Here is a 16,333-nt window from a genome sequence, read left to right on the forward strand (position 1 = left end):
TTTCATCGTCCTACTTAGCAAACAATTCGCAACGTAGGGAATTTTTTTTTAAATAGACTGGAAGCATTGGAAATATGGCTTGTGCATCATCGTGGTCGTATAGCTGCTGTATGGGAAAGTGTGACCGAAGACTCGGAATTGTCGATTCGTCGAAGCTCGCAGCTTTTGGGCTTTTTTATGGATCCATTCGGCGCATTTTGCATCTGGACTTGCATCTACACCTGTATAAAATTCAGATAACACAAGAACCGAAGCCCATCGAAGTATTTATGCAAATTGGTATTAAAGCATCGGGAAGTTGATGCTGATTTTTCAAGTAAAATCTTCTCTGCTGAGGCACATTTCCATCTCTCTGGATATGTTGATAAGCAAAATTGCCACATATGGGGGTGAGGAAAATCCTCATATGATTACATGCCCAAAATGTGGCTGGTGCGCATTGTGGTCAGGCGGCGTTATTGGGCCTGTAACAGTTATTAGTTAGCGCTATAGGCGCATGATAACCGATTATTTTTGGCACGAAATCGAAGATATTGACGTGGAAGACACGTGGTTCCATCAAGACGACACAACTTGCAAATGACGTCGCTGAATTATCTTTGAAGGATAAACAGAGAATTTCTGGTTTAGAACCAGAGATGTAATTTCAGATTTTTCAATAAGGGAGGAGGGGGGGGGGTGAGCAAAAGTTAGCCAGCCATTGATCGTATTTTTAATATTTCGATTTCATTAAGATATATATTATTTCATTAAATGACTTGCATTTTTCTTACCCCTCCCAAGTAACATCCCTGCTTATTGACTTTTTCCCTCGAGGTGGAGTTGGATGTCTTTTTAATCGCATTGATTTTCACGGGAAAGCTTGGGCTTGGAAGGACCAACAAAACTGTTTAAATATTTCATTTCATATTTTCGACATATTTTATAACAAACAGGCGCATCCCGCGTCCGCACGACTCAAACGTCAACGGTACGTATAAAGACGAGCGGGAAGCTCGCGCTCTGTTTGGTACGAGCATTTTGGCCATAACAAAAGCTTCTCCAGCTATGTCCAAAATGAATTGGATGCCTTGCTTAAAAATATTTTTCTCTCTAAATATGCCCATAAATGGTCAACTACTCGATACTAGTGTGTGTTATACACATACTAGTATCGAGTGTACAAATATTTTCATTGTAGACATTTTAAATAACGAAATGTAATTTCTCCACAATCTTGTAATTGAATATTTATATAATCTGGTAAAGACACTTTTTTTATAAATAGTAGTACATTTATATTATGTATTCAGTAGCTTACGAATCATTTGATTATACAGACGGTTTATCTCTCGCAATGGTATGCCATTTGACTTTTGAACTCATGTTATGTTTATCGGTAATGTTGATCGTGGATGTTACGACCATTTACTTGGACCCTTTCGGTGACATTGAAGAGTGGAAGCAATTAATTAGATCCAGTTATAAAACTAAAAAATATGAAAATCTCGTGCAAAAGTTCAACGTAGTTAGCATGACTGAAAAATGTAAGTGTGTGCCATTTTATGATTTTTCCAAATTCATATTGCAATATTTTCTTAAACTTAGATAAAACAGAGGAAAGGACAACATGTTTCCATCATAATATCACTGGATATTGTATGGGGAAAAGTCAATGCACACGTGAAAATGGCATCTATTTTAGAATATGTGAAAACTCCATGCAAGTTTGTTGTCATCGTTAGTATTATGGCCTATTATTATATTATTAAGGCGATAGATTAGTTACAAATAACAATTTTTAGCAATATATTTTTACAATATTATGTTTTTAGATACCACAGATTGCGGTTCTACAACAAAACTGAATAGTGTGTATTTTATCAATAAGCCTAAAATAAATAGAAGCCTAAGGGGTCAGTGTAGAATTGTGATCGAAAGAAATATCGGAACTGTACAATTGAAGTTAGACATTTTAAAGTTGTCTTTGAATGTGAGTAACTAATTTTGTGTGTTTTTCGTAAATCGTCATATTTGTTGTAATTTGTTTTTAAATAACTTTTTCAAACTCCATAGGCTCAGTTCTAATTACACGAACGTGGACTTCGATGATAGTATGGTAGTGTTCTTGCTTATTGCTTGCACTACACTCTTTGGAAGTTGGCCAAGGTTGGCCAAGGACGGAGAATATAGTGGGTTACTTCGGTCGAATTCGGTTCTGCCCGCTCTAAGATCTTTTGGAAGTTGTCCGAGGCTACCCAGAACGGGAGGTAAAGTGGGGGGGGGGGTAATTCAGTCGGCTTGGCCAGCTTCGAGCGCTTCCGAACATTGTCGGCAAACGGACCGAAGTCGAAGCTGCTCTTTCGAGCGCGAGCGGTGAGATACTTCCCCTTTCGCTCTTTCGCGTGTTAAGTGACGAGAGTGAGAGAGATAATGATATGGTGTTTCGCAAACTGAGATAGAACGAGTAATTCGGTTCAATTTCAGTATGCGCGTAGGAGTCCTATGGTTAACACGCATGTCGAGCGCTGCATCGCGGTCACGTGGTTAAGTTATACTACCACATGCTTATAGGGGACTTCAACACACTCTTACTGACATATTTGAAAATTTTAGGGCACCAAAAGGGATTAATTATATTTTTGATAGCATATTCTTCTAACAGATATTTTTTTTCATATAAAATTAAATATTTAAAAAATAATTAGTGGTACTTGATTTTGTTAAAAAAAATCGTTTCGAATATCCTTATGTATTTTCCTAGATCGGTTTATATAAATATCACACCATAACGAATTCTTATTTAGAATCGATAGCGACAAATTCTAGGATAGTTACAGATGTGGTGTTCGTATTCTGAAGTATCATTTTTATGCCTTATGGCATTTTGCGTAAATTGAATATTTACGACCGAAAAGTTTTCACTGATATTGTATTGGTGAGTGCCCACACAAACTTTTATAATTATCAGTAGCGTAATTTTAATAATATGACAATTTGAAAATTGCGATTATTTGGCACATTTTTCGATGGCACGCAAATATGCCGGCTGTACGTGACAAAAGCCGCCGTCTGGACGTCATTAACGGCCGCCATCCGGACGCCATATGAAATTTGCGACAGTGTGGTCGCTTACTCGAAGTCGTAGGTCTCAGCCGACTTCAGTTGTAACTTCGGTTCGGACAACTTCCAGAGAGTGTAGTGCAGGCATGAGTACATCGTTCTTTAGACCTTGATTCTTTAACCAATGAAGATAATTTATAACGAACTTGATTTTCTGTTTTTATCTATTGCATATCTTATTATATTTTTTGGCTCATTATAAAAGGTGAAATTAGTTCACGATGGTTTAAATCTGGCAACAATGGAATGGAATGCTGCAATGGCGAGAATATTAGTGAAGATATAAGAGGTTGACTTTTTTGTTGTTGTTGTTATTGCTCAATGGTTTTAGTGCATATTTTTCGCTTCGGCACTATTGATCCAGTTAATTATTCTAAGTGTCAAGTTTTTTTTATACATATAAGATATTCTCTGAGCTGATAATAGGTCGTTATTAGAGAATTTTCAATACTAGATATGTACGACCTAGCTCGATTTTAATTAATCATCACAATATTCAACCGTGAGATTAGGAAAATCTATGTAAACCTAATCTGTGATGATCAATCGGAATTATAATTATATAATAATCAGTAATTCCGATCTCCTAGACATGATAGAAATTTAAAAACAGTAAAGTCCGTATGTCTTTCAGGTCAATAGTCAGAGACTTATACCAATCGTTTATCGTGCTATAATTTTTTTTTTATTACAAAAGAGAGATTAGTGTTGCTAAAATTCGGTTTAGATATGCTTCATTTAATTTTTATACTATAATGAAATACTATTTTTTAATAAAAAAAAAACAAACTAACTGGCCAACTTTTGCTCACCTCTGAATAAAGCTAAAATTACGCTCCTGCGATAGATGGATAGATAGATAGGTAGATAACTCTGGTAACTCTGTTCTGAAAGATGAAATAAGCATCTTTGATACGCCAAAATGGACAACTTTGCTCTAAATATTTAATGAAACTGCATATAGACGTAATAAAGTGAATATGATGATTATCAAAAATTATGGAAAAATGTTAAAACATGATTATTTTTATTTTTAGAATAAATATAAAAATAAGGATATTTTTACAATATATGATCCAATTACAAAATCTACTGTTGCAAAGATAAATGGTTCAGATATTAATTACCAGCACTGTGAGTATATTTTTTTATTATTATGATATTTTTTTATAATAAAGCTTGCATATTTTCAGTATATTTGCCAATGCAAAATAATTTGGAAATTCAAACAACAATTAGCAGTATATCAGAGATTGTAATTAACATAGTACAAATTAGCTATGGTCATCACGTGCCATTTCACTGTCACCAGTTTTTCAATGATAGCGAAGGTGATGAACTAACTCTTAATCATAAAATAAACATAAGTATAAATATAATTATCTACAGGTGAAATCAAATCTACTAAGAGCATAGAGGTACAAGGATCTATAAATATATGTATTAAAAGGCAGAAAGGCAAGCCTTGTATTGATATTGACAAATGTCAATTAATAGAAAAAGGTATGACAAAATTAAAATATTATATTATAAAGTATATAAATACAATTGAAAAATAAGCATGTATGAGGACGAGTCAATAGATTTTAATAACATAGAAAAGATATTTATCGTCTCAGATAAATAAAGTTGTGACTGATACGTTCAGCTCATTTCAGTTATTGGTTCGAGGTGAATAGGCGTACCATTAATTAATTTTAAGATGAAAATAAAGCAAATAAGATTATCGAAACTCGCTAAAAATTTAGGAACTTGTTCTACGACATGAAAATATTTTGAAAACTAAACTATTTATGTATGTATGTTACTGTATGCCAAACCGTGTGAGCCAATAGCTATGACGATCTCATATTGTTAAACTCACGTTTGTTTCCATAGCAGTCTTCAGCGTCTAACCGATTCTATGTTCTTATTCAATATTTGTCTGATCCTTAGTACATTTTTTATTTTTTTAAAATCAGCTTTAGGTTATAGGCAATATCCACCGACCAACATCGACATTTTTTTCAGAACTTTGAATAACAAAAAAATGCACAATTACTTGATATTTGCACACTCATTAAGAGGCGCAGCTGCTTGCGCGCATTGCAGTGCATCATACATGGATCAGTCGCTATATGCAAAGTATAGGTTGCTGCTTAAATTTGTACTAAATATTTAACGGATTAAATTGGCGTGGATTGACCAATACCCCATACTTGAATTATAATTGAGTTGTTTTGGAACCAATAATTTTTGACTCGATTTTCTCTCTCGAATATACTAGTATATCACTAATATTATTAATGATTCAAACTCGAATGTATTAAAAATATGTTTAACATTAACGCATTTTTAGAAAGCTTAAAAGATGCAATTAAAGCATTACCACAAAAAGAAGACAAGTTGAAGCTGTGTAAACAACATTCACAAGAGATTCAATGTAGTTTGGTGGAATGCGGTGGTGGTGGAAGCGAAACTACAAGAAAAGCATGTGTGGTAATTAAATCAATATATTATCAAGTTTATCCCTATAGATGTTGTTATGTCACGCGGAAGCAAATTTTTAATACGGTAATATTCGTCTGATTTTATGACATTTATTTTATTATTATTATTATTTATTTACAGGAAAGTCCCATTACGAGGAAAAATCAAGGCAATATAGTTTATATATACTTGTCTAATAATGCAAATGTGATATTGAGATGGTGTGCATCACAACCGCTTGATATCTATTGCGGATTAAGAAATTGTGGAGGTGGTGGCACGGCTGACAACGTTCGTGAATGTATGGTAAGTTCTTAAGATGTAAAGTACAACTAAAAGGTACTTCAAATCAAAAGTTCTACCTGTGAAATGCAGCAAATATGTGAATTGAATTTGGGTTATGCGGATCTATTCCATACAATTAACTCAGTATATTATTGAGTACAATAGTTTTTGACAAAAATATATGTACTTTAACTGCCATGGACGATATTTACTCATGGGTGCTAATTAGGGTTCTCAATCGAATATGTATATGAATATTCGTAAAATATTCAATCTTTCAACTTTTATTGCTGCAGCCCCACAACTACAAATTCTTACAGGCCGCCACTGATTACCAGTGAAGTTATATTTTTACTGAAGTTTCAGTAAAATCATATCCGAATAAAATTTATCGGTAGATATAGTATATTAGAAAAAATATAATTGAACTTATATACAGTTGCGAAGAGTTCTAAAACTAAGTATATTTCTATAACTTTAATTAGGTTAGGTTTAATATATTTAAAAAATTGTACGATGTGATGTCACAATTCTGTGAACATCTGATCATGTGGAAATCTGCTTGTGAACAAATACAGTTTAACTGATACTGAGCAGTGAATACATACATATTGTAAATTTTAGAATGGTACAGTATCAAAAAATTGCAATTAGTTTAATATTCATTACGATGAATTTATTAAAAATGTATATTATTATTATATGTTTATAAATGATTTAATTTTATTTTTGTAGTCTGATCCAGTATATTTGAGCGGAACCGAGGATAATACAGATAATATGATATTTAGTTTATCAAGAAAACAAACGGTAGTTTCACATTTCTGTATTGGTATACATACAAACATTTCCTGCATATTACCAGCGTGCAGGGGATACATCAATAATTGTGTAATTATTACAAATGTATATATTTTTATATGATATTATATATGTAATAATTTTTTTAATATTTTAGCCAAATATACATGTTCAAAATTACAATAATAGGGGAAAAAGAGATACACCTAAGTGTGAAAATTATGTTTTTATGCCTTGTGGTGAATGTGATGGTAAAATATGTCAGATGAATGTAGAGGTAAATTACAATTGCAATTAATAATTAAAGCCATTAAATCATATATTATATATTTTAGCCTTGTCAAGAATACAATTGTTTCGATCCATCTAAACTTGAATACTTCACCAGATTCACAAGATGCTACAGCGAAGAAACTACAGATCCATTTTTGTTAAACATTTTAAGCGACGAAGAGGAGTTTTGTATTAAATATAAGTTAAAGAATATTATTATAAATTAGTATTTTTTTTTAATTCGGAATTAAAAATTGTACATGAAATACTAAAAAAAAAATTTTATTTAAAAAAAATACTTAAATTATGGCAAAAATAACGGCTTCATTTATAGAAATATAAGACCTTACAAAATATTGAAATATGGGTACAAATGTGTTATAAGCTAATACAATAAGTTGATCCATATTTTATTAAGAGCACAAATAAAATATATAATAATAATTCCATAATCTTGGTGTGATAATTTTGTTTATTTATAATATTGTTATGATGTTTATGCAGTCGTATGGAACTATTTCAATGGACAGACGTTTTATCTCGCGCTATGGATCGCCATTTGGCTATTAAGGTTATTTTATGTGCTTTGGCAATATTGGCGACGATTGCTGCAACTTCTTTGGATCCTTTTGGTGACTTGAATGAATGGAAGCAATTGATGAGGTCGAGTTACAAAACGGACAAATACATAAAGATCTCGCAAAAGCTCAACATTAATAAAAATACTAAAAAAAGTGTGATCAAACCAACTATTTACTAATTTTCTTATTAATTAAAAATCTGTTCGTTTTTAGAAAAAAACAAACGAATTCAATGTTTCAACGACAATATCAACGGATTTTGTATGGAGGAAAGAAAATGTGAACATGAAAATGGCATACATTCCGGTTCAGAATCGTGTGAAAAGTACAATCATGTTTGTTGTCATCGTTAGTATTATATTATAATACATATTTTTGTTAAAATTATTGAATATCCCTTGTGTTAAAATCAATGGCAAAAATTATATATTGTTTTCTTAATTTATGGCAATACTATCTGGATATTATAAAACTCGACAGTAAAACTCTTAGGAGAAGTATTAAGCACTTTTTTTTTAACAAATTATTTTCTTAAAACATGTTAATTATTGTACTAGCATTATTTATCAGTAAACCAAGTATTTAATATTTATTTATAGAAAGATATACTGACGCGTGAAGAAAAATAACAGGTGATTCATTAAAAAGTCGCTTGCGTTTAAAGGGAATGATATTAAAATTTAATTATATTTAAATCAATAAAAATACTTTCCAGATTCTAATTTTGTGTGGTAATTTTAATCTCATATTAATTATCTATATTATTTTTAGTAATCGCAGATTGTGGATATAAATCAAACCAAAATAATGTGTATTTTTACGTTGCGCCTAGTGATACGAAGAAGGAGCTTAGCAGCAATTGTCGTTATGTAATCGAGAAAAATTTTGGCACAGTTCAATTGAGATTGGACTTTATAAAAATGGATTTGAAGGTAAACAAGTATAATTTTTCAGTACAGTCGATTAGGTTAGCAATCTTTTGGTTTTAATCATATCTCACCAAATCTATCCTAACGTATAATACATTGTTTGAAACATTAGTAAATGATTACGTCAAATAATTGTAAAAAAATAATGTCTAGGCTTTTATATATATATATTATATATAAACACTTATATATATTTTCAGAATGAAGATAAGCGAAGTAATAGTCTTTTAATATACGATCCAATCCGCAAATCTATTGCTGCAAAAATTATTGGTTCAATTGTAGAAGGACAACACTGTAAGTACATTTTTGAAAACCATAACTTTTTTTTAATAGTAGGGGCAGTTGATAATTAATCGGACTAGGCAAGAAAACACAACATTTTTCGTCAAAACTAATTTTATTTCTATGCATAATCTCCTTCTAGCACTATACATTTCTTTCAACGGTTCTCCAATTTGTTGATGCCCTCCAAATAATACGAGATCTGGAAGCCCTCAAAATAGGCCTCTGTTGTAGCGATGACCTCTTTCTCTTACCATCAAGCCATGTCCCCATAAACATCGTTTAATTCGGCGCTAATCCCATCTTTCGTTTTCTTTTAAACAAGTATCTAATTACTGCACAAACTTTTGTGAAACCTCAAAAGTTGTTCGCTTTCAATGACCGTTGAACACAAACTAAATGACTCAGCAGATCAACAATTGACAAGTAGATATGTAAAAGTTAGTGTTTATAAATAAAACTATTTTGGTGATACTGGTAGCGACATCTTGCCTAGGCCGACTAATTATCAACCGCCCTCGTATATAACATATTTTTTTAGTATATTTGCCAATGCAAAATGATCTGGAAATTAGAACTATAGTGAATTTTAAATCGGAGATTGTAGTTAATATAACACAATTGACTTATGGTCAACACGTACCATTTCACTGTCACCAGTTTTTTATTGAAACCGAGGGTAAGAAACACTAAAATATAAAATTAAAAATAAATATGTACAAAATAAATATGTACAGGCAAATTTATATCTACGATTATTAAGGATATAAGGATAAAGAATACTGAATTAAATGTATGCATCAAAAGGCGCAGTAACATTACTTGTATTGAGATTGACAAATGTGACTTGCCAAAAAATGTCGTTGGTAAGTTTGATAATAAATATATCACAAACCAAACTGACGAATTTTCGGTAATTATATGTTTTTATCAAAACGACTTCTTAAAAATGTATGTAATAATTTTCTGTTTTTTTATTTTATTTATTTAGGGTTTTGACCCTCGATTTGCCATTGAATTTTCGGACTCAATAGAAGAAAAGTTAAGAATATGTAAAAAGCAATCGCAAAAGTTTCAATGTAATTTAGTTGCTTGCGGTGGAGGTGGAAGTAAAACTACGAAAGAAGCATGTGTGGTAATTTAATTAATCAAATATATAATACATATAGTAACCAGTACAAACAGTAAATTTCAATATATGATTTATTTCCAAGAAACGCAAATAAATCAAATAGTTATATAAAGTTTTATTAACAAATTTTTTACGACTAATTTTATTGTAACGATTACGGGTGGTCCTGACATGCATATTTGTAATAGTTTCAATGTTATTTATTAAAACTTAAGAATATAAATTTAGGCATAAATTAAAAAAAATATACTTAATATATTAGAGGCAGTAGAAAATTTCTTACAACACAATGATAAAATTATTTTATAATTTTTAATTATTTGCCTTCAAATGATTTGGGTAGACTCAGAAATTAAGATATTTTAGTTTTATTGTAAAGAATGTCAAATTGGAGTAGCTCACAAAATAAGATTTTCAATTTTTTACATTAATTTATCTGCTTTTATAGTACTATACCTTTTTATTTATCCTTTAATGTTTCTTTAATTATATCTAGAAAGATCCTGTCATAGAAAGTGTAGAAGAAGGACAGACATATTATTACCCATCAAGCTATGCACATGTAACGATGAGGTGGTGTGCAGCACAGACGCTGTCTTTATATTGCAGTTTGAATATATGTGGAGGGGGTGGCACGGATAGAAACATTCGTGATTGCATGGTAAGCTTTAAGATATGCATTATAATAATATGCAACAGGATTCACAAGATTCCCGTTGCAATGCAATACGACCTTGGACAATGCCCATCAAGCGAATGCCGCTTTCTAAAGGCGTATACTTATTTCGCCGACTGGATAATTGTGATTGGTCAGCAAGCAGCCACTCGAAGAGACCAGTAGATTCACCCCGCTTGGCAGACGCGTCCCCACTGATAGACGCGAAGATACGACTTGAGACTCCCGAGCACGATCGTTGCAGCAGAGGAACTGCCTCCAGACATTCTCGCTGCAGGTGCCTACAAGACCTTTGAAGACCTCCCACGGACATCATCCCTGCGCCAGATTCTCCACCACGCATGGAGAAAATATCTCGCCATTTATCGTCTAACACAATTTTAATATTATATAATCTAATAAAAGCTTCAACTAGATTCCACTAAGCGTCTCACTGGCTACAAAGTCATACCCCTAGGGTTCTCAAACCTTGTGTCTTCGAATCAATTTGATACGAATAATAATTGGTATATTGTTGATATCTGATATTTAATATTTATTACTTTTTTTGTAGTCTAGTCCAGTACTTTTATATGGTGGCAATGACGGAAATGACGATGTATTATTTACCTCTTCAAATATACCAGCAGTCGTGTTATTATTTTGTGTTGGTATACCTACAGAAATTTCTTGTATGATACCAGTGTGTAGAACATACGTCAGTTCTTGTGTAATTATAGTCATACTATACTACTAGAATACAATATTATATAATATATTTTATTTTATAATCTACAATATTGTAGTCAAATCTACGCCTTCGAAACAAAAGTACAAATAGAGAAAAAAGAGATACGCATGAATGCCTAAACTATGTTTATATGCCATGTGATACATGTAGTGATAAGAAATGTCAGAAGAATTCAGAGGTAAATTAATTTCAATTTTACTAGATAACTTGGGAAATTTAATCGTATTTAGTATATTTTTAACTTTCAGGCTTGTTACGCATACAACTGCTTTGATTTAAATGGACAATATAATTTCACTAAATTTACCAGATGCTACAGCGAACAAACGACAGATCCATTCTTATTGAATATTTTCTCTAATGAATTCTGCGTTAAATATAAGTTAAAGATTAGCAATCTACTTTAATTTTTATTGTTGTTTCATAAATACAATATTCGCTTATCGATAGTCTGGGGGAAATCTGATAGAATGATAAATTTAAAGTAATCGTCATAAGATCACCTTATCTTGCCGATTCTGAAATTATTGCTTAACTTTCTGTCACGATATGTTTATTGTTAATTAAAATAATCGTTATAAAAGTTACATAAAAAATAAAAATAATATATTTATTTAGATTTGACACTGAAAAAAAAATCGTTAAAAAAAATAAAACCGGATATTTATAAAAAAAGTATTTTAATAACAATTTAAATAATAATAGATTCTTTGTCAAAAAATATATATATGTGCTTATTATAATTCTATATATAATACTTAATGTTGAATAATAAAATTGTTTGTCCTTAAATCATATTTTGTTGAACTTTCTGGAATATCAGATGTGATATTTGACCCAATAACTTAAAACTTGATAAGCGGTGACTTTAAACACTGATCTTTCGTATAGCTAATTTTAGTATGATAATACAATTTATTTATAATATGGTGTATTATATAATGATTTAACAGTAGTTCAGAGTTATGTGATAAGACCGCTATGGCACGTTATTTTGATTTTGAGGTTATAATAAGTGTTTTAGCAATATTGGCGACTGTTGTTGCAAATTCTTTGGATCCTTTTGGCGATTTGGATGAGTGGAAACAATTGATGAGATCAAGCTACAAAACGGACAAATACACAAAGATCGCACAGAAGCTCAATAGAATTGCAAATACTAAGAAAGGTGTGACATACATTTTTAGCTATTGACTATTTTTATTTTTCATTGTAATATTTATTTAATTTTAGAAAAATTCGAGGTACAAAAATGTTTATTCGGTGAATATCTAAGCGGATATTGTATACCGGAAGAGCAATGTGAAGGTGAAAATGTTAGTAATTCTAAAACGTGTGAAAATTCCAATGAAGTTTGTTGTCATAGTTAGTATTACATATTATCGTTATTAATATATGTTATCATCGTTATTATTATTGGATTATTGTAAAGTACAATGTAAGTGCAAAATTGTGTTTCTTCATTCCATATTTTTGTTCTAGGGATAATATTAAAATATCCAGAATCTTTTCAGTTTTAAAAGTAACTTTTGAAAAATTGTTGTTTAGTCCACACTTGTTAATAAAAACGTCACAATAGATTCAACGCCAAAATATATAAATTAGTTGATATTTTTAAACCTTTTTTGAGAAGCAAAGGCAAGCTATAAATGCAAACATAAAAGACTGCTGTACCTATATTAAAAAAAAATTGTTTTGATTGAAATATGAATGGCTCTGTGTTTACAAGACTAAACTTGGCTGTACGTCCTGTAAAAATATAACTTTTCAAAGAATGGGGTCAAGCAAATGAGATAACTTATTCAGACATAGATAGCTCACTTCGAAAAAAAAATATCACAGAGAATTTGCTGCACATAAAGCAGCATTTAAAATAGTTGCTGAAAGCGAAAAAAATACTCTTGAAAATGTTTTTCAATATCACGATTTTTTTAATAATTTGAGAATAAACAGTATTTTTTTAAAATTATTTATAAAGTAGCAAAATAAATCAATTATTCCTTTATATTGAAACCAAAAGTGGATTGATTCGCATCATAAAAAGACTTATTAATATTTAATAGGATATTTCACAGTATAATGTTTTATTTTTATTTTTTAGAGACTACAACTTGCGGAAAAAAAACAAATTTCAAAAACGTATATTTTATTTTTTCGGAAGATTACCTGAAAAAAAAACTTCGAAGCCCTTGTCGTGTTATAATTGAAAAAAATATTGGCACCGTTCAATTGAGACTGGACATTATAGAACTGGATTTACAAGTAAAAATATACTAAATACTTATATGTACGCAGTGGCGTAGCTAGGAAGAAGTAGGAGGGGGGGAGAGACCGCCCCGGGCGGCACTTGTTAGGAGCGGCGTTTTCGCAATGGAGGAACCGTTCGTGTAATGGGAGTTCCTAAATTGAATGCACTCAAAATATATATCCATGAGTAGCTAAGAGCTATGTTGAATATGTAAAAACAATAAACTGATAATATGATCCGATCGGTCATTAAATTATATAGATAAAAATATTTTTGGCTGGCTTAAAAAGAGGGGGGGGGGGAAGACCAAAAGTGGCCGCCTGCTCCAGAAAGCTTTGGCATATTGAAAAAATGCAGATTTTGTATTAGATAATTGTATGGGGGTGAGGGGGGTGATAATTGAATTAAGCATCGCCCCGGGCGGCACAAACCTCAGCTACGCCGCTATGTCTGTACGACTTTTTATTTATACTATTACGAATAAGTATCTATGAATATGGCTAATACATGTAAACATGTAGAATTAATAAAATGTATAATTCTTAAGATGTACATAATTAAACTAAAAGCTATGATCAGTGATTTTGTAAATCATTAAATATATTTGTTTACAAAGGTGTTCATTGAATGTTAATTTTAAAATAATTAAATTTTACTTATTTTCATAAAATACTTTTATTAGGAAAAGTGGTGTTTCATTAAATAAATATGTATTTTTATTTTTAATTTAATTATGTGTATTTTTTAAGAATAATGATAATAAGAAAAATAAACTTTTAATATTTGATCCAATCAGAAAAATTGTGGTTGCGGAAATGATTGGTTCAGACCATGGTGGCCAACACTGTGAGTTAATTTTTGTTAACAATAAGCATTTTCAATTATTTTTACATGTATTACAATTTTTCAGTATATTTGCCAATGCAAAATAATTTGGAAATCCAGACTGTAGTAAACAATGAAACAATTGTTTTTGTTTATATAACTCAATTGACTTATGGACAACACGTGCCATTTCACTGTCACCAGGTTTTAAATAAAAACGAAGGTAACGAATTCTAAAATAAAGGATTAAATACATTAATAAAATAAATTTGTACAGGTGAAATAAAAAATATTGAGAATATAAAAGTAAATAATGGCGAACCTATTAATATATGCGTGAAAAGAAACATTAACTTGGCTTGTATTGAGATTGATAATTGTCAATTAGAAAAAGATGATTCTGGTAGCCATGACGTAGGTAAATAAATATTTATATCTATATAGTAAGAACATATATATGTTTTTAATAGCTATTTATAAATAATAGAATTAGAAGAAAATGAATCCATCGATGTTGATGCATTAATAAAAAAGAAAAATTTTGGATTTTCGGTAATTATGTTTATTTATCAGTATAAATTCTAATGACTGATTTACAATAATGTTGTTTTTTAGGATGCGGATATTCAACTTGTAATTGAAAATTTAAATTCACCAGAAGAAAAGCTAGGACTATGTAAAAAACAATCGCAAGAGTTTCAATGTAATTTAGTTGATTGCGGTGGGGGTGGAAGCGACTCTACAAAGAAAGCATGTGTGGTAATTTAATATATAACCACTCATACCTTGTTAATATTTTAATTAAAAAATATATAATTAGTTCTTAACATCGATTTAACTTATGTGTTATTTTTGTGTTGTAATATTTTATTGTAGCAAAATCCTGTTAAAATTAATGAAATATCAGGACAATTATTCTATACTGCCTCTAATAGTCCTCATGTAACAATGAGATGGTGTGCTGCTCAGACGATAAATTTATATTGTGGCTTAACATTTTGCGGAGGTGGTGGTACACCACAAAATACTCGCGATTGCATTGTAAGTAAACATAAATTATGGCTTGGATTATATTTATGTTTAAGAATAATTTTATTTTATTTAATAAATAAATTTATTTTACAAAAGTCTCAACCTGTGCGTATTTATGGTCACAAGGATTCTGACAAAATTGAATTTACTATAATTAATGATGGTAGGGATAAACCGACGGTCCTATACTATTTCTGTATTGGGATACATACATCATTATCTTGTTTAATACCAGCGTGTCGGACATACATTCTAAATTGTGTAAATATAAAACACTATTAACTGAATACTATACCTTTTGAATTATCGCATTTATATTTTTTAGCCGAATGTACGTTATACTCATAAAGTTTTAAAAAGAGAAAATACGCATAATTGTCAAAATTACGTTTATATGACTTGCAAGAATTGTAATAATCACGAATGTGGATTAGAGGTAAATATAGTTATATAAATATAATATTTTTTAACAATTAAATAATCTATTTTTGCAGCCATGTTATACGTACAATTGTTATGATGAGATGAGACTTAAAAAAAACACCAGATGTTACAGCAAAGAAACGTCAGATCCATTTCTGCTGAAGATTTTAGTTAACAATGATAAGAAATTTTGTGTCAAGTATAAGTTGAAAAATAATATATAAACATAATCATTTCATTGCATTTTTTTATGTAAAACATGATACCTATATGTAATGTAAGCATATTTTATCCGGATGCTTCTGAAAATGACTGACGACAGTTCTTATGTATTAAAATATTAAAAATTATAATTCTGTTTATATTTTACTTAAAATTAAATTAAATTTAAAATTAAAAAAATGAAGGTTTGTTACTGATGGAAAATTTAATTTATTTTTAATACATAGTTAACTTCTAAAATTTAATTTTTCATGTTTATATTATAGTATATTATGATAAAGAAGCATCGTAATAAAATATTGATATATCGGTAGCATTTT

General features: G+C 30.3%; 2 protein-coding genes and 1 long non-coding RNA gene across 13 annotated transcripts; all 3 read left to right on the plus strand.

Moving 5' to 3' along the window:
* Positions 1–1,290: 1,290 nt before the first annotated feature.
* LOC148239256 (uncharacterized) lies at positions 1,291–7,290 on the plus strand. Of its 4 annotated transcripts, XM_088183290.1 has the most exons (12): positions 1,291–1,526; positions 1,588–1,719; positions 1,815–1,972; positions 2,056–2,249; positions 4,140–4,236; positions 4,296–4,433; positions 4,492–4,605; positions 5,441–5,580; positions 5,713–5,877; positions 6,592–6,747; positions 6,815–6,934; positions 6,993–7,290. In XM_088183290.1, the coding sequence occupies exons 6-12, from the start codon at positions 4,307–4,309 to the stop codon at positions 7,155–7,157; spliced, it is 987 nt and encodes a 328-aa protein (XP_088039416.1). In that variant the 5' UTR covers positions 1,291–1,526; positions 1,588–1,719; positions 1,815–1,972; positions 2,056–2,249; positions 4,140–4,236; positions 4,296–4,306; the 3' UTR covers positions 7,158–7,290. The 4 variants fall into 4 exon arrangements, with proteins under 4 accessions (XP_088039416.1, XP_088039422.1, XP_088039398.1 ...); XM_088183272.1 differs by lacking the exons at positions 1,291–1,526; positions 1,588–1,719 and having other exon boundaries at positions 1,835–1,972; positions 2,056–2,098; XM_088183296.1 differs by lacking the exons at positions 1,588–1,719; positions 1,815–1,972; positions 2,056–2,249 and having other exon boundaries at positions 1,394–1,526.
* A 140-nt stretch (positions 7,291–7,430) lies between these two features.
* Positions 7,431–11,938, plus strand: LOC148239257 (uncharacterized). 3 transcript variants are annotated; one of them, XR_015809140.1, is made up of 11 exons: positions 7,431–7,664; positions 7,725–7,859; positions 8,283–8,443; positions 8,641–8,737; positions 9,267–9,404; positions 9,463–9,638; positions 9,717–9,860; positions 10,354–10,518; positions 11,087–11,242; positions 11,319–11,441; positions 11,512–11,938. It is a non-coding gene; the product is annotated as an uncharacterized LOC148239257 (long non-coding RNA). The 3 variants fall into 3 exon arrangements; XR_015809143.1 differs by having other exon boundaries at positions 9,463–9,591; XR_015809142.1 differs by having other exon boundaries at positions 9,489–9,638.
* Positions 11,939–11,993: 55 nt separating this feature from the next.
* On the plus strand, positions 11,994–16,029 carry LOC148239258 (uncharacterized). 6 transcript variants are annotated; one of them, XR_015809128.1, is made up of 12 exons: positions 11,994–12,431; positions 12,497–12,628; positions 13,365–13,525; positions 14,308–14,357; positions 14,422–14,559; positions 14,614–14,750; positions 14,824–14,888; positions 14,952–15,095; positions 15,213–15,377; positions 15,465–15,629; positions 15,694–15,804; positions 15,863–16,029. XR_015809128.1 is itself a non-coding variant. In XM_088183223.1 (12 exons), the coding sequence occupies exons 1-12, from the start codon at positions 12,245–12,247 to the stop codon at positions 16,013–16,015; spliced, it is 1,659 nt and encodes a 552-aa protein (XP_088039349.1). In that variant the 5' UTR covers positions 11,998–12,244; the 3' UTR covers positions 16,016–16,029. The 6 variants fall into 6 exon arrangements, 5 of the variants coding, with proteins under 5 accessions (XP_088039349.1, XP_088039374.1, XP_088039382.1 ...); XM_088183223.1 differs by having other exon boundaries at positions 11,998–12,431; positions 14,261–14,357; positions 14,614–14,754; XM_088183248.1 differs by having other exon boundaries at positions 11,998–12,431; positions 14,261–14,357; positions 14,614–14,754; positions 14,952–15,090.
* The last annotated feature ends 304 nt before the right edge of the window (positions 16,030–16,333 follow it).

Source organism: Plectrocnemia conspersa, unplaced genomic scaffold (assembly GCF_051122295.1).
Source record: "Plectrocnemia conspersa isolate PC_06_02 unplaced genomic scaffold, ASM5112229v1 ptg000001l, whole genome shotgun sequence".
NCBI lineage: Eukaryota > Metazoa > Arthropoda > Insecta > Trichoptera > Polycentropodidae > Plectrocnemia > Plectrocnemia conspersa.